At 45.1% G+C, this 20,926-nt stretch overlaps 1 protein-coding gene across 1 annotated transcript in view; it reads left to right on the forward strand.

Annotated features, from left to right (window-relative positions):
- The window catches only part of LOC143793831 (zinc finger protein 474-like), a 60,811-nt gene extending 41,298 nt beyond the window's left edge, over positions 1 to 19,513 (forward strand). Inside the window, exons 3-4 of the mRNA XM_077280804.1 lie at positions 10,335 to 10,515; positions 19,160 to 19,513. Coding sequence (XP_077136919.1) covers positions 10,335 to 10,515; positions 19,160 to 19,308 — 330 coding nt within the window. The 3' untranslated portion in view covers positions 19,309 to 19,513. The remainder of the gene's footprint in view (positions 1 to 10,334; positions 10,516 to 19,159) is intronic.
- The last annotated feature ends 1,413 nt before the right edge of the window (positions 19,514 to 20,926 follow it).

Genomic DNA, 20,926 nt, shown 5'->3' on the forward strand with positions numbered 1-20,926 from the left:
GGGGATGTAAGGGTATTCATGGGGACGTACCTTTGGTTTCTATTTCGTCGTCCATTCCCTCTGAAGTCCCTGAGTTCCTCTCTGATTATCAAGACGTCTTTGACGAACCCAAGCTTGGGTCGTTACCTCCGCACCGTGAGTGCGATTGTGCCATAGATTTGATACCGGGTTGTAAATATCCAAAGGGTCGTTTGTTTAATTTGTCTGTGCCGGAACATGCTGCTATGCGGGAATATATAAAGGAGTCTTTGGAAAAGGGATATATTCGTCCATCTTCTTCTCCCTTGGGAGCTGGGTTTTTCTTTGTCTCAAAAAAAGACGGCTCTTTGAGACCATGTATTGATTATCGGCTTCTGAATAAGATCACTGTTAAGTATCAATACCCATTGCCATTGCTTACTGATTTGTTTGCTCGTATAGAGGGTGCTAAGTGGTTCTCTAAAATTGATCTTCGTGGGGCGTATAATTTGGTGCGGATCAGGCAGGGGGATGAGTGGAAGACCGCATTTAATACGCCCGAGGGCCACTTTGAGTATTTGGTCATGCCTTTTGGTCTTTCTAATGCCCCTTCAGTTTTCCAGTCTTTTATGCATGATATTTTCCGCGATTTTCTGGATAAATTTATGATAATATATCTGGATGATATTCTGATTTTTTCTGATGACTGGGACTCTCATGTCCAGCAGGTCAGGAGAGTTTTTCAGGTTCTGCGGTCTAATTCTTTATGTGTGAAGGGGTCTAAGTGCGTTTTTGGGGTCCAGAAAATTTCCTTTTTGGGGTATATTTTTTCTCCCTCTTCCATTGAGATGGATCCCGTCAAGGTGCAAGCTATTTGTGACTGGACTCAGCCCTCCTCTCTTAAGGGTCTTCAGAGATTTTTGGGCTTTGCCAACTTTTACCGCCGATTTATTGCTGGTTTTTCGGATGTCGTTAAACCACTGACTGATTTGACCAGACAAGGCGCTGATGTTGCTAATTGGTCCCCTCATGCTGTAGAGGCCTTTCAGGAGCTTAAGCGCCGTTTTGCCTCTGCCCCTGTGTTGCGTCAGCCTGATGTGAATCTGCCTTTTCAGGTTGAGGTTGACGCTTCGGAGATCGGAGCTGGGGCAGTGTTGTCGCAGAAAGGTTCCGACTGCTCCGTCATTAGGCCTTGTGCCTTCTTTTCTCGCAAATTTTCGCCCGCAGAGCGGAATTATGATGTTGGGAATCGGGAGCTTTTGGCCATGAAGTGGGCGTTTGAGGAGTGGCGCCATTGGCTCGAGGGGGCTAGGCATCAGGTGGTGGTATTGACTGACCACAAAAATTTGATTTATCTTGAGACTGCCAGACGCCTGAATCCTAGACAGGCGCGCTGGTCTTTATTTTTTTCTCGCTTTAATTTTGTGGTGTCATACCTACCGGGTTCTAAGAATGTTAAGGCTGATGCCCTTTCTAGGAGTTTTGACCCGGACTCTCCTGGTAATTCTGAACCCACAGGTATCCTTAGGGAGGGAGTAATTTTGTCGGCCGTTTCTCCTGATCTGCGGCGGTCCTTGCAAGAGTTTCAGGCGGATAGACCGGATCGTTGTCCGCCTGATAGACTGTTTGTTCCGGATGATTGGACCAGCAGAGTCATCTCTGAGGTACATTCTTCTGCATTGGCAGGTCATCCCGGAATTTTTGGTACCAGGGATTTGGTGGCAAGATCCTTCTGGTGGCCTTCTCTGTCACGAGATGTGCGAGTCTTTGTGCAGTCATGTGACGTTTGTGCTCGGGCCAAGTCTTGTAGTTCTCGGGCTAGCGGACTGCTGTTGCCCTTGCCTATTCCTAAGAGGCCTTGGACACACATCTCGATGGATTTTATTTCAGATCTGCCTGTTTCCCAGAAGATGTCTGTCATCTGGGTGGTCTGTGACCGTTTCTCTAAAATGGTCCATTTGGTTCCTCTGCCCAAGTTGCCTTCTTCTTCTGAGTTGGTTCCTCTGTTTTTTCAGAATGTTGTCCGATTGCACGGTATTCCTGAGAATATTGTTTCTGACAGAGGTACCCAATTTGTGTCTAGATTTTGGCGGGCATTCTGTGCTAGGATGGGCATAGATTTGTCTTTTTCATCTGCTTTTCACCCTCAGACTAATGGCCAGACCGAGCGGACTAATCAGACCCTTGAGACATATCTGAGGTGTTTTGTCTCTGCTGACCAGGATGATTGGGTTGCTTTTTTGCCATTGGCAGAGTTCGCCCTCAATAATCGGGCCAGTTCTTCCACCTTGGTGTCCCCGTTTTTCTGTAATTCGGGGTTTCACCCTCGATTTTCCTCCGGTCAGGTGGAATCCTCGGATTGTCCTGGAGTGGATGCGGTGGTGGAGAGATTGCATCACATCTGGGGGCAGGTTATGGACAATTTGAAGTTGTCCCAGGAGAAGACTCAGCGTTTTGCCAACCGTCATCGTCGTGTTGGTTCTCGGCTTTGTGTTGGAGATTTAGTGTGGTTGTCTTCTCGTTTTGTCCCTATGAGGGTCTCTTCTCCTAAGTTTAAACCTCGGTTCATCGGCCCTTATAGAATATTGGAGATTCTTAATCCTGTTTCTTTCCGTTTGGACCTCCCTGCGTCCTTTTCCATTCATAACGTTTTTCATCGGTCGTTATTGCGCAGGTATGAGGTACCTGTTGTACCTTCTGTTGAGCCTCCTGCTCCGGTGTTGGTTGAGGGTGAGTTGGAGTACGTTGTGGAGAAAATTTTGGACTCTCGTGTTTCCAGACGGAAACTCCAGTATCTGGTCAACTGGAAGGGTTACGGCCAGGAGGATAATTCTTGGGTCAATGCATCTGATGTTCATGCTTCTGATCTTGTTCGTGCCTTCCATAGGGCTCATCCTGGTCGCCCTGGTGGATCTGGTGAGGGTTCGGTGCCCCCTCCTTGAGGGGGGGGTACTGTTGTGAATTTGGATTCTGGGCTCCCCCGGTGGCCGCTTGTGGAATTGGACTTGTCATCCTCTTTCCTGTTTCACCTGATTCCATCAGTAGTGGGTGTCGCTATTTAAGCTCATTTCTCTGGTGGTTTCTTGCCGGTCAACAATGTTATCTGATGCCTCTCAGTGCTTGTTCCTGCTTCTAGACAACTACTGATAAGTTGGACTTTTGTCCATGTTTTGTTTTGCCTATTTGTTCCAGTTCGCAGCTGAAGTTTTGTTACTGTGTCTGGAAAGCTCTCGTCGATCAGGGATTGCTACTCTGGCGTTATGAGTTAATGCCAGAGTTTAAGGTAATCTCTGGATGGTGTTTTGTTAGTGTTTTTCTGCTGACCATGAAAGTATACTATCTGTCTTCTGCTATCTAGTAAGCGGACCTCAAATTTGCTAAGACTATTTTCCTGCTGCGTTTGTTGTTTCATCTGAACTCACCGTCATTATATGTGGGGGGCTACTGTCTTCTTTGGAATATTTCTCTAGAGGTGAGCCAGGTCTTATATTTCCCTCTGCTAGCTATTTAGGTCTTAGGCCAGAGCTGGGCATCTAGCGATAAATAGGAAATGCTACCTGGCTATTTCTAGTTGCGCGGCAGGCTTAGTTCATGGTCAGTATAGTTCCATCTTCCGAGAGCTTGTCCCTCTATAGGCTTGCTATGATCTCTGCCTGCAGAGATCATGACAGGCTCAGGCCTCTGCTCAGAGGACACCGCCAAATGGTGCACAATTTTGCGCTCGCCCAAACGCCGATCAATTTGGATGGCCAAGGACATTGATTCATTCAGACCAGCAGGCGTGGGGAATCCCACCATAACATCCTTAAGGGCTTCAGAAAGACCCTTTCTAAAAATTGCTGCCAGGGCACACTCATTCCATTGAGTAAGCACAGACCATTTTCTAAACTTCTGACAATATATCTCCGCTTCATCCCGACCCTGACACAAAGCTAGCAAGATTTTCTCTGCCTGATCCACTGAACTTGGTTCGTCATAAAGCAATCCAAGCGCCAGAAAAAACGCATCTACATTAAGCAATGCAGGATCTCCTGGCGCAAGGGAGAATGCCCAGTCTTGAGGGTCGCCACGCAACAAAGAAATAATAATTTTTACTTGCTGAATGGGGTCACCAGAGGAACGGGGTTTCAAAGCAAGAAACAGTTTACAATTATTTTTGAAATTCAGAAACTTAGATCTATCCCCAAAAAACAAATCAGGAATTGGAATTCTAGGCTCTAACATCGGATTCTGAACTACATAATCTTGAATGCTTTGTACCCTTGCAGTGAGATGATCCACACAAGAGGATAGACCTTGAATATCCATATCTACACCTGAGTCCTGAACCACCCAGAGGTTAAGGGGAAAAGAGAGACAAAACACACTGCAAAGAAAAAAAAAATGGGTTCAGAACTTCTCTTATCCCTCTTTTGAGATGCATTAACACTTTATGGCCAGCTGTACTGTTATGGACCTGGTGGTTAGGAGCACCCGGAATGACCTGATGAGTAAACTCCAAATCGGGACTAGCTCTGGGGAAGTGGGAACTCTGCTGACCGCAAACCCTACTCCTATCACACACACTAGAAATAGCCGTGGAGCGTACCTAACTCTTCCTAGTCGCCTCTTCACAGCCTAAGAGCTAACTACACCTAAAGATAGAAATAGAAGCCTTACCTTGCCTCAGAGAAATTCCCCAAAGGTAAAGGCAGACCCCCACATATATTGACTGTGAGTTAAGAGGAAAGTCACAAACACAGGAATGAAACAGGTTTTAGCAAAGGAGGCCAGATTTCACAAAATAGTCAGAGGATAGAAAAGGGAACTATGCGGTCAGCACAAAAGACTACAAAAAAACACGCAGAGTAAGCAAAAAGACTCCCCACGCCGACTCACGCTGTGGAGGTGCCACTCTGCACCCCCAGAGCTTCCAGCTAGCAAAGGAATATCATGATAGCAAGCTGGACTAGAAATTAGCAGTACTAAGAAATATATTCAGGAAGCAGTAACAACAAATGAACTAGCAAAGACTTAGCTTCTGCTGGAGTAGACAGGTCCTCAGAGAAGTCCAAGAGAGATCTGAACCAATACTGAAACATTGACAGCTGGCATGAAGTAATGATCTGAGTGGAGTTAAATAGGGAAGCCAGCATAGCAATAAACGAGAGCAGCTGATAAGCCAACCTCAGTGACCAGCAGTTCCGCTCGAAGCCACCAGAGGGAGTCCAAGAGCAGAACTAACCAAAGTACCATTCATGACCACAGGAGAGAGTCCGAGAACGGAATTCACAACAGCGACCGCCAAAAGGGCGGAGCCTATTGGGTTGGAAGTACACCAGAAGTGACTCTCTGGCACCAGTTTGCTTCCAGCATTACATGAGGGAAGATGCCCTGCTTGCCATGCTGAAGATGAGCTGTACCCAAGTACATGTCCCGAGAGGCTGGGAGTATGGCATTCTCTTCTCTTCATAACCCCAGGGGCCACTGCCGGGAAGATCCTTCATGAAGCACAAGGCGTCCCCATGGCAGCTACCATACACTGGGAGGCCACGCTGCATCCGGAGCTGGGCCTCATTCAGCACGAGGTCCGGCTCATTTACTGGGGTCAAATGGATGGAGAGGAGAAAATGTTGGCCTTGGAATGTGTGCTAATGCAAGGTCGGTGTACTCCCCCTGGGCTGTCTGTCTCTCCCCAAGGAGGCGGAAGAAGCTACTCCCCTACCTACCTCCCCGGCCTGCTCCCATTCCCTGGCTGGTTCTTGCATCTCTGTCTGATCCCATCCACCGGCTGCGGGCTCAGCCTGACAACTTTCACTGGGACCAAGGAAGGTGGGACCCCTGGACCCCCAGGAGGCCGACCTCTGCTGGCCGCGGGAGCTTCCTAATGTAAAAGTAAGGATGCGGTCCAACGCTCTGGCCCGGCAGTATCTAGCGGGTCCTAAGTGAGCCTAATTCAAGGAACAGTGCATGGAGGGGAGTGTTTGGGTCTTCAACCACATAAAGGGGTATGGTTTTATAAAGTAACAGGGCACAGGCAATGAGGTGTATGCCCTATCGCCTCCATAGCCTCTATGTAGGCAAGAAAATCCACTTTTGTAAAGGGTGGTACGTGGTGGGTGTCACACCCCCTGCTTCTGCTGAAGAGGTTGTTTCTTTGGGAGGAGGAAGCCAGCTTTGAACGGGAGCACCGACATTAGTGGCGACACCCACCGCCACCTGCACAACCCATGTTTCGGGTATTGGAGTTCCCCAAACCACCAGCTACTCTCAGTGCGGGAACCCAGACCTCCATAACAGAAACTCCTGGTTGGGCTGAACCGGCTGAGAGTCCTGCAGCTACAACTCCCCGTGAGGCTGTCCCGAACTTTTTGTTCACTAACCAAAACTCAATGAACTTTGTGGTAATCAGGACTGAGGTTCCAGAAGCAGACAAGATGAAGGAGAAGTATTCTGGTTGTGGAATCCTATAATTGTGTCTCTAGCTAGTGATATAGTAAGTGAACTCATACAATGAATAGCTGCTGTACTTATAAATCTTCCCTGCCCTGACACATTGTCTGTCTACATTCTCTGTTAGTGTTATATGCGCCTCCAGCATGTAATATGAGATGTTGAGTAGCATCAACTTGTCTACTTGCCTCCTGCTTGTAAGAGCTGACAGAGAGAAACCTATCACAAGCAGTTGGTAGGGGATACAGGCTGTAGCTGCATCTTATATAATACACAGATGGCTGCAGCATGAGTCAGGGGAGTGCATTTCTATGTCACTGATCTATCACTTGCCGCCTTTTTGATAGAACTCAGGGCAGAGTGAGTGCATTGTGATGGAACTCCCACTTCTCTTCAAAGCAAAAGTTATAGTGGATTTAGTCTTCCTTAGTGAAATCATATCAGTGGGGAAAAAGATATGAAGTTGAAAGAAAACCCAGAAATTGCACATCAACTAAAGCAGGTAGACAGAGGGCATACATAAGAACATTTACATTATTGTATAATTATCCCCTCTGTGACACAGATCTCACTTTAGCATAATCCTGTAAAAGAAATGTAGTGCAAAAAATTGAGTAATTGGTTACTTAGAATTAATAACATTTTATAAGTCTGTTCAAATGTTCCTAGTTACAGTATATATTATGTCGATGTTGCAATCATTACACTCCAGCACACCGAAAACTTGAATCAGCTTTCTTTTTCAGCAAAGTCTTTTACAAAATCACCCAATAAATGTACTTTTGTGGTAACCAGCTTGGAATTGCCTTTTGGAGTTATCTTCTACTCTTTACCCACATGTAATACTCCTGGGCCATCTCAAAATGCATGAGGCCTAATAATAATGTCAGCCTTGGTGCTCTTTTAATGTTCCACTATGTAAGTGTTAGCCATAGCCTGTCTGTAATAGAACTAGGAAAAGGGTACCTATGATGATATAATGATAGACTGCAGATTTGTTGCTGAAATTTCTGCAATGGTTCCATTCATCTAAATGACTATTGCAGAAATCCATAAACATTCGTCATAAACAGCCAAAGGGTGGAAACAACAAAAAGGCTTAAAGTAGACAAAAAACAGGCGCAAAAGCAATGATGAATCAGGGCGATAGAGAAAACCAAATGTGAATCACGCTAGTAACAATAACTGCTTAGGGTAAGTTCACACTTGGCGTTTTTGCTACTTTTTTTTTCTGCAGCAAAACCTGATTTCTTGGCAGGAAAGAAGCTGCTGCAAAAATGCAGGTTTAGGTGTGTTTTTGGTGCAGATTTAGTGCAGATTTGGTGAGGTTTTGGTGCATTTTATTGGTGCGTTTTTGGTGCGTTTTTGTGTCTCTTTGTCCATGCTAATGTCCATTGATTTTTCTGCAGAAAAAACGCTGCAAATAATGATACCGTTTTTGCTGCGCTTTTTCAATACCCATTCAAGCCAATGGGTGAAAAATGCTGCAAAAATGCTGATAGAAGTGACATACTCTATGTCCAAAAAAAGCAGCAAAGCACAAAATCCTGATGACACAAAAAAACAATGTGTGTGCATGAGATTTCTGAAATCTCATAGGCTTTGCTGGTACTGTAAAAAGCAGCTGAAAATTAGCATAAAAAAACACAGCAAAAACACCCAGTGTGAACTTGCCCTTAAAGGGAACCTGTCACCCCCCCAGGGCCTATTAAAGTGTAAAGTAGCCACCTTCAGCAGCACTAAGGCTGCATTCTGTGAAGGCGGCTCTTATGTTTATAATCCCTAGGAACGCTGAAATAATGACTTTCATAAATATCCGGCCATACCGCTATTGGGTCAGGGAGGTATGTTTTCTCCCCCTTACTCAACCGCCTCGCAGCCGTCCATCATCCAGCTCTGTCCTCCGTGCGCCACCTCTTCTCTTTCTCGTGATGTCACCAGCGCCTGCACTCTGAAATCAGTTCTCGGGCATGCGCCATGGGCATCGCCCATGAACTTAAATCAGGTGCCTACGCCTGCGTGTAACGGAGGCCCAAGGTCCCACCCCGCCACCCCGCAGTGTGTTATGATGTATTCAGAATGCGTGCCAGGGCCGTGGTGTACTCGGTACCAGGTCCGGTACTTAAAGGGATGTGTCAAGGCGGTGACCCGGTCTATGGCCCAGGGCGCCCATGTTAAAGGAAAGGTCTTTAAAGGGGTATGTGAAATAATTAAAGTTCGTGACACCACCTGTGGTATTCAGTCAGGGGTGACCATCGCTGCTTAAAGGGGTCCACTGGGGTAATGTTATGGCAGCAAGGATGGTATGGCTTCCCACAGGTGAAGCTGGGTCCCCAGGGCTCCCAGTGTAATAGATGAAGATGGTGATAGGTGGTGTAGAAAGAAAGGAGGACACAGGGTTGCAGTCTCTTTACCTCTTTACTGTATGATTCAGGCAGCTACAGTCCGGGGTACCAGATCACATGTGCTGGTGGTGGTCTGGCTGGCTTGGAAGCGTCTCAGGAATCCCCTAACCAGGTGGAGTTGGAAGCCTTCCTTCTAGCACTGTGTTATTGTAGTCCCTTCCTGCCTTAGGCCTCATACAAGGTCCTCACGTTCTCTCTGTCCCCCTTTAGGTAGGACACTAACCCATACGACAGATACGACAGGTAACTCGAGCCTTTTTACAGGATCTCTATCACGACCCGGGCTCTATCTGTTACCTTGGCTGTTAATGGTGGACAGGTAACTTGAAATCTAGCTGTCTGCCGGTTTCTGCCGTAGGGCATGAAGTTACCCCCAGAACCTCGGTCTTCCAGCCACTGGTGTATGCGCTCAGCGTGGAGGAAGTTCGGTCACAACTTCTCTCTCCAGCTCTTCACTTCGCCTTTGCTCGTTACTCCTTTCAGTCTCTTTACAAGTTCCTCTGCTCTTTTGTTCCTTCCCAGGAGCTGCAGAATCACACTTCTGCACGGCCCCAGCTTTCCTTCCTCACTCCTCGCTCTCCTCTCACCAACTGGCTAACTCTCCCCAACTGCCTAGCTACTGACTCCTCCTCCCAACCAGAGTGAGCAGCTCCCCTGAAGTCAGGTGTAGAGCTCCCCCTTCTGGCCTGGAGTCGGAACAGTGTTGTATGTGCTGAATACCTGTTAAAGGGATCCTTCCTCGCTTCCAAGCATGACATCACTCTCCCCGTGAGGAAAGCAATGCCACTGTAACAACCGGTTACCTGGGGTGTTACATATTCACACTCCGGGGCTGGGAATCTGGTGCCTGCACAGTGGAGTGGGTCACCGTGCTCCATTCAAGATAATGCCGATGTCTCGTGAGATTTGTGAAGTCCACGAGGCTTCGGCACTTATCTCGAGGAGCACGATGACCTGCTCCACTGCGCAGGCGCCAGATTCCCAGCTCCAAAGTGTGAATACATCATAACACACTGCAGGGCGGGATCTGGGGCCTCGGCCACACGCAGGCGCCATATCCTTACATAACCTGATGTAAGTTCCTGGGCAGCGCTCACGGCACATGCCTGAGAAATGATTGCAGCGCAGGCACTGGTGACGTCATGAGAAAGAAAAGAGGCAGCGCACAGAGGTCAGAGTGGGATGATGGACGGCTGCGAGGCGGTTGAGTCAGGGGGAGAAAGCATACCTCCCTGACTCAATAGAAGTATGGCAGGAAATTTATAAAAGTCATTATTTCAGCGTTCCTAGGGATAATAAACATAAGAGCCACCTTTACAGAATGCAGCCTTAGTGCTGCTGAAGGTGGCTATTTTACTTTAATAGGCCCTGGGGGGTGACAGGTTCCCTTTAAAGTGATGACATTCCCTGCACAGTGCTACAGAATATGTTGGAATTTTAAGAATATGTGTAATTTATTATTAAATAAAAATAATTTAATTTGGCAAAAATCTAACTTTAAATTCTTAGTTACCTTTACTTAAATTATTCTGTTCACAGCCATCAGTTGTAAAACCACCCCCAACAGTTGTGTGCTATATTTGTGGACGTGAGTTTGGAACAAAATCTATCAGCATTCATGAGCCTCAGTGCTTGAAGAAATGGCATTTGGAAAATGACCAACTACCAAAGAATTTGCAAAGACCTGAACCAAAGAAGCCAGAAGTCAGACAGATTGGAGGTACAGGAGGACAAGAATCAGTAAAAAAAAATTACCTACTGCAGAATTAAATGGGTTTTCTGAGACTATAGCAGTGATAGCTTATTCTTAAGAGTCTTAAGCTGGCCATACACATTAGGTGATTGTTGGCCAATGGATGCTTCGCCTGATATTTCAGCCAACAGCCATATCAACCGACACTCCCATACACAGGTGCACTCGCTCGGCCAAGCACTCCTGCGTTATCTATGAGAAAGCCGCCAACTGACTGGTCGGCCAGCAGCTTGTCTCAGGGGGAATGATGCGATTGGGAGTACAAAATCAGACATACATACATATTAGACCATCTGCCAAACCTGTCGATATCAGTGGGTTCAGCCAATATTAGGCTAATGTGTACAGGGAACACTTACTCACACAGATCTGATATTATTAGTTGTCCTAATGAAATCAGTGGCACAAGAAGCTCATGGGTAATATCACTTTAAGAGAGCTCACTACTTGTTATGTTTGCAGATCTTAAATGAGGCACAAAATCAGAATGCTTAATTGTAAAGTTAATCTTTTACCTCCTATCCCTGACTACTGCTTGCTTCACTGGGATCACTTAATGTCTTATCTCACACTGGCTAGTAAGTGGTTGTGAAGCCCTACCTTTAAGGGCTCTAATCCTTTTAGACTCCCCAAAGTATAATATGCAATATGCAAAGTTCAATATGTAGAACAACTGACTAAATAATAATAATTCGCTTATTTATAATACACTACACAATTGAAGCAGCCAGGCCACCTCTCAACTCCTAGTGCTTTGCGGAGGCTCAGAGTAGTTGCGTATCACAACCCAGACTAGAGTCACAAATTGTCTCCCTCAGGACTGAGCTCAGCTCTGCAGCAATGTATCCTTAGTTACCCCCAGGCTGACATAACCCTAAGGGACACAGTAGGCTCACCTTCCCACAGTATTAGATCTTTTTTTTTTCAATGTCAACCTCCTGATGTTCCCCTTTCTCAATAGTAAAATATGGTCGAGACTGATAGCGTTTTTAGTAGGCTCCATACAACTACAAACACCCTCTACCCCCATTGGCACCAAACCACTATTTTTACTTCCATTTCCGAGCTTCTTCCTGCAGCTCCATTGTGACCACAGTGTTATCCCAGCACATTGGCAACACAACATGCACCTGGTCCAATAAGACCAATCTTGTCCTGTGACTACTCACTTCTGCAGCTCTATTACTGCAGTTGGAGCGCCCGCTAAGACCCTGGGGTACTCGGGCAGGGTCTGGTGGTCATTAAAGGGGTAGTCACAGTGGCCATGACCCAGTCCATGGTCCTGGGTGTCCAAGTTATAGGAAAGGTCTTTAAAGGGTTTTTTGTGAATAAAGAATGTTCGTGACGCCACCTGTGGTTTTTGGTCAGGGATGACTGACCCTGCTTAAAGGGGTCCACTGGTGATGATGTTATTGCAGCAGGGATGGTATGGCTTCCCACAGGTGAAGCTTAGTCCCCAGGGCTCCCAGTGTAATGGGTAGAGATGACAGACGGTGTAGTGCAGGAAAGAATTGGAGGACACAAGGTTGCAGTCTCTTTACCTTTTACTGGTATGATGCAGTCACAGTCCAGGGTACGGATCACAGGTACTGGTGAGATCCGGCCAGCTTGGAAGCGATTCGGAATCCCCCTAGCCAGGTGGGGTTGGAAGCCTTCCTTACTGGGCTGTGTTGTAGTCCCTTGCTGCCTAAGGCTTCACACAAGGTCCTCACTTTCTTTCTGTTCCTTTAAGTAGGACACTACCCGCATGGCAGGCAACTCAAGCCTTTTATAGGTGTCTCTGGTTGCTACTCCAGGCTCTATATGCTGCTGTGCCTTCGGGTGTTAATGGTGGACAGGTGACTTGAAATCTCCTGCCCGCCGGTTTCTGTTGTGGGGCATACAGTTACCCCCACAACACTTTAGCGTGGAGGGAGCTCTGTCGCAGCTCCCCTCCAGCTCTTCACTTCTCCTGTGCCCCTTCCTCCTTCACACTTTCGTACAGACTGCTCTGTCTTTCTCTTTCCTTCCCAGGAGCTGCAGAACCACATGTCTGCATGGCTCCAGCTTTTCACTCCTCACTCCTCACACCTCTCTGACAGACTCCCTCTGACAGACTGACTCTAACTCCCCCTCCAGCCAGAATATATAGAGAAGTTCCAATGAATCCCGGTCTCGAGCTCCCCCTTCTGGCCTGGAGGCAGAACAGTGTTGTATGGGCATGTTACCTGTTAAAGGGTTCTTCCTCGCTTCCAAGCATGGCATCACCCTCCCCGAGAGGAAGGCAATACCACTGTGACAACTGGACTCCTAGGGTGTCACACAGTATGAAAGGATATTTCGGGTTACAGAAAATTTTCAGATGAAAAATCCACAGTTAACTAAAGGCACTGAAAAAAATGAATTTATTTTAATCTCATCTTCACCCTGCTGTTATTTCCAAACAGATACTGACCTGTTTTGTGCATTTTTCAATCTACAACATATGACGTTTGCCTGCGCGTTTATTATGTTTTTATTACAGATTACCCCCTTAGAAATAACTGAAATCCGCAATAAAAAAATACAAATGAAGTTTTGTTCCTGATCTACCATGGAGAAAAATTTAAATCTGCTATGGAAGAAATGTAAAACAAAATCCAGAGACCTCCACTGGTCATTCCTATAATCCTAGCAGAGCTTCCCTGCCAGTCTTGGCGCATCTACTATGGTGACATTCCATCCCAAGTAATAGCTACAGCCAACTTGCCGCTGCAGACTTCCCTATGGAGTCTTGGCTTAAATTCGCTATTAATAAAAAGCAATATTTTGAAGTTTGCTACAGGACCACGGCCGCCTTGAATGAAAAAAAATTAGTTTCCTCCACTAGTAATTACTCTGATGCCATCAGGGCTTCTTTGCTGGTCTCGAGTCAACCCAACTTCTTGTTGTGACATTCCGCCCCATGTGACAGCTACCAGCTATTGCAGACTTCCCTGTAGATATTTGCAGATTTGCTGTCGAAAGTAACAAGTGCAAATCTGCAATGTATGAATTGATCGCAATACAGACTGTGACTCATAAGCGACACACGCATAATAAAGGCTTTCATTTATAACTGTAATATAGTCTATGACACATAACCAATGTGATCAGAACCCAGGCTTTGATTCATGACTAACATACTGATGATACATTATGTGACACATCGTAACCAGTGCACTAATAATACAGTCTGTCACTTATGACCAATGCACCTGTACTACAAGCTGTAATTCATAACCAGGATATTCGTCATAACACGTGCAGTAACTTTTAACTACTGCACCCATAGTACAGGCTGGTATTTATTACCCTAATGCACTCATTAGAATACATGCAGTAACTGTTGACTGATGCACTAACCTTACAGGCTGTGACTTATAATTAATGCGCTTATAACAAAGATTTACATTAATTATGAACACAGCACGCTATAACCATATTTCTGATATATTCTTTGCTATTTTTTTTTTTGCACCATTTTGTTTAGTAATACAGCAGATCTCCATAATATGACATCATATTAAAGGGAATCTGTCACCACATTTTGGCCCTATAAACTGAGGCCACCGCTATCAGGGGCTTAACTACAGCATTCTGTAATGCTGTAGATAAGCCCCCGATGTAACCTGAAAGATAAGAAAAACAAGTTAGGGTACTGTCTCACAGTGGCACTTTTGTCGCTACGACGGTACGATCCGTGACGTTCCAGCGATATCCATATGATATCGCTGTGTCTGACACGCAGCAGCGATCAGGGCCCTGCTGAGAATCGTACGTCGTAGCAGATCGTTTGGAACTTTCTTTCGTCGCTGGATCTCCCGCTGTCATCGTTGGATCGGTGTGTGTGACACCGATCCAACGATGCGTTCGCTTGTAACCAGGGTAAACATCGGGTTACTAAGCGCAGGGCCGCGCTTAGTAACCCGATGTTTACCCTGGTTACCATCGTAAAAGTAAAAAAAACCAAACAGTACATACTCACATTCCGGTGTCCGTCAGGTCCCTAGCCGTCTGCTTCCCGCTCTGACTGACTGCCGGCCGGAAAGTAAGAGCAGAGCACAGCGGTGACGTAACCCGATGTTTACCCTGGTTACCCGGGGCCTTCGGCATCGTTGGTCGCTGGAGAGCGGTCTGTGTGACAGCTCTCCAGCGACCACACAACGACTTTCCAACTATCACAGCCAGGTCGTATCGCTGGTCGTGATTAGTGTTGAGCATTCCGATACCGCAAGTATCGGGTATCGGCCGATACTTGCGGTATCGGAATTCCGATACCGAGATCCGATACTTTTGTTGTATCGGGAATCGGTATCGGTATCGATATAATGTGTAAAATAAAGAATTAAAATAAAAAATATTGATATACTCACCTCTCCGACGCAGCCTGCACCTTACCAAGGGAACCGGCAGCCTTCTTTGCTTAAAATGCGCGCGTTTAGTGCCTTCCGTGACGTCACGGCTTCTGATTGGTCGCGTGCCTCCCATGTGACCGCGACGTGACCAATCACAAGCCGTGACGTAATTCTCAGGTCCTAAATGCCTAGAATTTATTTTACACATTAATATGGATCCCAGGGCCTGAAGGAGAGTTTCCTCTCCTTCAGACCCTGGGAACCATCAGGGATACCTTCCAATACTTGAGTCCCATTGACTTGTTTTGGTATCGGGTATCGGTATCGGATCAGATCCGATACTTTGCCGGTATCGGCCGATACTTTCCGATACCGATACTTTCAAGTATCGGACGGTATCGCTCAACACTAGTCGTGATCGTTGGAAAGTTGCAGAGTGTGACAGTACCCTTAGATTATACTCACCCAGGGGCGGTCCCGTGCGGTCTGGGTCCTATGGGTGTCATAATCCGGGTCCGGCGCCTCCCATCTTCATACGATGACGTCCTCTTCTTTGCTTCCTGACGCGGCTCCTATGCAGGCGTACTTTATCTGCCCTGTTGAGGGCAGCGTAAAGTACTGGGGTGTGCATGCGCTGTGCCTCTCTGACCTTTCCCGGCGCCTGCGCACTGCAGTACTTATGAGGTGACAGGTTCCCTTTAAGGTGACAGATCCACTTTAAAGATGTAAGAAAAAGTTCTGATTATCAAGTATACAGCTCTGGCAAAAATTAAGAGACCACTGCAACATTTTCAGTTAGTCTGATTTTTCTCTTTCTAGGTATATTTTTGTAGTATTGTTGTTTCTAAATGATTATGAACTTGGTTTTATTTTGCATTATTTGAGGTCTGCAAGCAATGCATTTTTTGTTATTTTAAGCATTTCTCATTTTCAGAAAATAAATGCAAAAAGTATTGCTTGGAACTTCGGAGACATGTTGTCAGTAGTTTATAGAATAAAAGAACAATTTACATTTTACTCAAAAATTTACCTAGAAAGAGAAAAATCAGACAAACTGAAAATTTTGAAGTGGTCTCTTAATTTTTGCCCGAGCTGTATGTTGGATGACTTGACACTTGTGAGACACAATTGTGACGTTTGAGAGAGTTAGTACTGCAAGGGATAAAGTATTTGTAAAAGATGTTTGCTATGTACAGAAGCACTAGATGGAACCTGTGACAGCCTAAGTATAATGTGAGAACTAAATAGCCCATGAAAATTGAATATAATCCAGCAGATTACTAGTTTGGAAAATCTAACAATTTACTTGACCTCTGATTAGCTAAATTTCACTGTATCATGAAAACAATAACACTATGTTACTGAAGCATTTCTTTATCATTTTACATTTGCTTTATAATTTACTAACATCTCAGTAAAAGGGTTCTGCCTCCAAAATCACATGTTGTTGTAACGCAATGAAAAACACATACAGTAAATGACACTGGCAAAACTTTGCGCTCAAAACAAACAATATTTTTCTAACAGATCCAGCAACTATTGCTTGTTGTTATAACACAAACTGTGGAATATGAATCACATTAAAACTGGGCAGAATAGATATGGCCCTTGTGCCAAATAAAGAGACATCGTAACATGGTAAAAATGCGGAGACCCTGCTTAAAATGAACCGGTGTCTGCTCGCCTTACTCTGAAAAATAATGTTCAATTCAGCCAAAAGAATTTCATTGTCTAGTTTGCCAGGAATAGTTGCTGGCGAGAAAGGAACAAACTAAAAAGAGTTTAGGACAAACAAGGCTTATATAGACAGGGTGAATACTATAGGTCCCTGAACGCATTGTAATAAAACCATTTGGTGAGATAGACAGAGACAGTCAGACAAATAGATCGATCGATCGATCGATAGATATAACAAATTCAGCACATTTTGGCATCCAGATGGTCAGACTTCTTCCAGCTTGTCCCCACGACATCCTGAGTGCGCTCTAACCCTGTCTCCTCTAAGACTACTGTGCTTTTAGGTGAATCAAGCCCTGGGAATTTGAATTTTCAACTGCAACAGAAAATATTTCTTCTTCAATGTGTACCTCTTCCCTTCTTTATTGCTATGGGCAACAATACTAATTCTTTTTGTTAAACGATTATGATAAATGAAGACTGCTGTTTTTTAACTAGTTCAAGGTCTGAATGGGCAGGCCATGACACAGAGCTTCTCTGTTTCATGTTCTTTGGTTCCCTGAGTTATGCTCCATCCCCTCAAGCCCAAGACTGTCCTCCTGTCCAGACGAAACTTACAATGTGTCGTCATGTTGTGGGGAAACCTGACCTGACAGCACCCATTCAGCTCTGCAGCATCTGCCTCTTCTTGCACCTGCTGTCTTCTCCACTTCACTCTCCTTTACTGACTAGGCTCCACTCTGAACTTGAATTTGTGCTTGACTAACTGCCTGTTACCCAGAAACTTTTGAGCTGCAGCAGTCTAAGGGACTACCCTGGAGTAGTACCTGGCGGCTACCTGAAGATCAAGTCTAACTCCACCATCAGGGGATCAAGTGTAAAACCAGGTAGTCGCTTAGTTACATCATTCCAGGGTATGCATGACCCGTGGCACACTGGGTCCATGATCCAAAAGCTAGTCAAAGGGATGTGTCTATGTCCCAAAAAATTTGATATTCCTTTTTTTTCATGTATGGATGACCAGTGGGAGATATTAATGCCATATTTCCTATCATGATTTTAGCTTTCCATAAATAAGAAACATGGCCTATATATCGTTTTATCCATCTGTCTGATATTAACCTGGGAATGATGTGCAGGCCACCCAGTGATGTAAGTAAATATGTTATCTTCTTCCTGGTGCAAAAAATACATAACTGGACTTCGGTGTCAGAGTGTCTGAGATAAAACATTTAAAGTCCTTCTAGAAGAGTTACCTCCAGAGGGGATAAATTTGTCACCTCCCAGCCTCTGGTGTAGACTTCATATCTGCTCTCCATTGGATTACCCACTTCAATGACCTGTTCACAGCAGGGGGGTCTGAGCTGAAAAGTGATCATGTGGAGTGTTTTTTTGAGTGCTATCTTTTGTTTCCTTCAATTCATGATGAAGCCATGCTTCAAATCTCAATATATGGGTGAAACATCCCCTCTAGTGATGAGCGAATATACTCTTTACTCGAGATTTCCTGAGCACGCTCGGATGTCCTCCAAGTATTTTTTAGTGCTCGGAGATTTAGTTTTCTTCACCGCAGCTGAATGATTTACAGCTAGTAGCCAGCTTGATTACATGTGGGGATTCCCTAGCAACCAGGCAACCCCCACATGTACTTATGCTGGCTAACAGATGTAAATCATTCAGCTGCGGCAAGAAAAACTAAATTTCCAAGCACTAACAAATACTCGGAGGACACCCCAGCGTGCTCGAGAAATCTCGATTGACGTGCATATTCGCTCTTCACTATTAATAACTAACAAGCCTACAGCCTGCAGTGAATCCTGAACCTACTGAACCGCCGCAAAACCAGCTCTACCCTCTCCTAGTGTATCATCACCCATCCCCTGCAGACTGTGAGCCCTCGCGGGCAGGGTCCTCCCTCCTTATGTACCCGTATGCCTTGTCTTTTGCTCATGTTTAATGTATTTGTTTATATTTGCCCCGTATTTCACATGTAAAGCGCCGTGGAATAAATGGCACTATAAAAATGTATAATAATAATAATCGGCACAATATATTCTGCATCGTTATAATGTTCTGCCCATAAATTGGATATATACAGATGTCATAAATATCTCGGAAATGCTGATTGCTTGAACCGGAACGACTATTAAAGCTCTGGATACACTTAGTCAACTGCTTTTGGAACTCACATGGAGGTCAACAGATCGTGCCACGCATGTATGGCCACCTCACCACTAGTGGTGGCTGCTCACCGGTCAGACTTTGTTGTATGTCAAAATGAATGTTCAGTACAGCATATACAATGAATTTACAAATGTTCTCAACTTTTTATAAGCTAAAATTATTCAGAAGTTGAATAATAAAATGTGTTACTTTGTTCCCTCTATTTTTGCTATGTCTGATCAGGATAACAGCAGAATGGATGAAAAATTAGTGCACTCATGAGACAATAACCAGAACATCTTGTACAATCACAATGACTGGGTTTAGGCTAATGCTAAGTCTACAGGTATTTCCTGAAAGTGTTTTCCTACTTTGCTTAACCAAAATGAAAAGTGATATTCTGTCTTTTTTTCCAGCAAAAGGTTCCTATGATCTTGCTGCCTTAAATGAGGCTGCTTGGCAGAGTGCCCAGAGCCAACTGGTTCCATGTGATATTTGTGGACGCACCTTCCTGCCAGACAGACTTCTCATCCACCAGCGGTCCTGTAAAGCGAAGAAAACATAGTAGTGTGATCACGTCCTGCCTAATAATGTAATACGGGACTTGTGGGAACTATGAAATCTCTGCTCAGTAAGTGTGCTTTCAGGATAACGCATTATATCATTATATTGCCAGTGGGGGGACTTCCATTGGACGCCATGAAAATGGTGAGAATATTTTTGTGTGCTAAAATCATTATATTTTTAATAAAGATATTAATTTTCATGTCTGGATTTTGTCTTTACTGAGTCAAAGTTTTGGATTTTCACAGATAACTCAGATATTCAAACATGTTCAGGTAACAGGTGTCTATGAAATGTAGTATGCTACAGGTGCTTCTCACAAAATTAGAATATAATCAAAAAGTTACCATAATTTATTTCAGTTATTCAATACACAAAGTGAAACTCATATATAGAGTCATTACAAACAGAGTGATCTATTTCAAGATTTTATTTTTGTTAATGTTGATGATTATGGCTTACAGCCAATGAAAACACAAAAGTCATTATCTCAGTAAATTAGAATAATTAACAAAAAACACCTGCAAAGGCTTCCTAAGCATTTACAAAGGTCCGTTAGTCTGTTTCAGTAGGCTCCACAAGCATGGGGAAGACTGCTGACTTGACAGATGTCCAGAAGGCAGCCATTGACACACTCCACAAAGAGGGTAAGAAACAGAAGGTCATTGCTAAAGAAGCTGGCTATTCAAAGAGTGCTGTATTCAAGCATATTAATGGAAAGTTGAGTGGAAGGAAAAAGTGTGGTAGAGGTAGAAAAAGGAGCACAACCACTGCCTTGAAAGGATTGTTAAGAAATGACCATTCAAAAAATTGGGGGAGATTCACAAGGAGTGGAGTGCTGCTGGAGTCATTGCTTCAAGAGCCACCACACACAGACTTATCCAGAACATGGGCTACAAGTGTCGCATTCCTTGTGTCAAGCCACTCATGACCAACAGACAACGCCAGAAGCGTCTTACCTGAGCCAAGTAGGTCCTTACTGGTCTGTATCCGAAAAGCAGCGTCCCCTCACCCCGACGCGCGTTTCGCCGCCAGCTTCTTCCGGGGGCGTGTCGGGGTGAGGTACAGCCGACTCTTTAACTGTGCAATCAGCCAATCGGCTTAATGCATCAGCAAGATGACGTAGACGGCGCATGTCAGCATCATCCCCCTCGTGATATTGACCTTCCAGCCTCCGCTCCTGACATGCAAGCGTGGACCGCAAGCCTGTCTTGATGAGCGTCGCTGGAAGATCGCGAGCTGGGGAGGACTGCGGTCCATGCTTGCGTGTCAGGAGCGGAGGCTGGAAGGTCAATATCACGAGGGCCCAGAGGAATAGGTATACTTACCCTCTTTGCACCGCACCTTTCTCCTGCAATGGCACTTTATTTATTTTTTGCTTGACACAATATGAGTAAATTGTCATGACTAGTGTTGAGCATTCCGATACCGCAAGTATCGGGTATCGGCGGATACTTGCGGTATCGGAATTCCGATACCGAGATCCGATACTTTTGTGGTATCGGGAATCGGAAGTTTCCAGTGTATAGTTCCCAGGGTCTGAAGGAGAGGAAACTCTCCTTCAGGCCCTGGGATCCATATGAAAGTGTTTAAATTAAGGAATAAAATAAAAAATATTG

The sequence above is a fragment of the Ranitomeya variabilis genome, chromosome 1, assembly GCF_051348905.1.
Source record: "Ranitomeya variabilis isolate aRanVar5 chromosome 1, aRanVar5.hap1, whole genome shotgun sequence".
Taxonomy (NCBI): Eukaryota; Metazoa; Chordata; class Amphibia; order Anura; family Dendrobatidae; genus Ranitomeya; species Ranitomeya variabilis.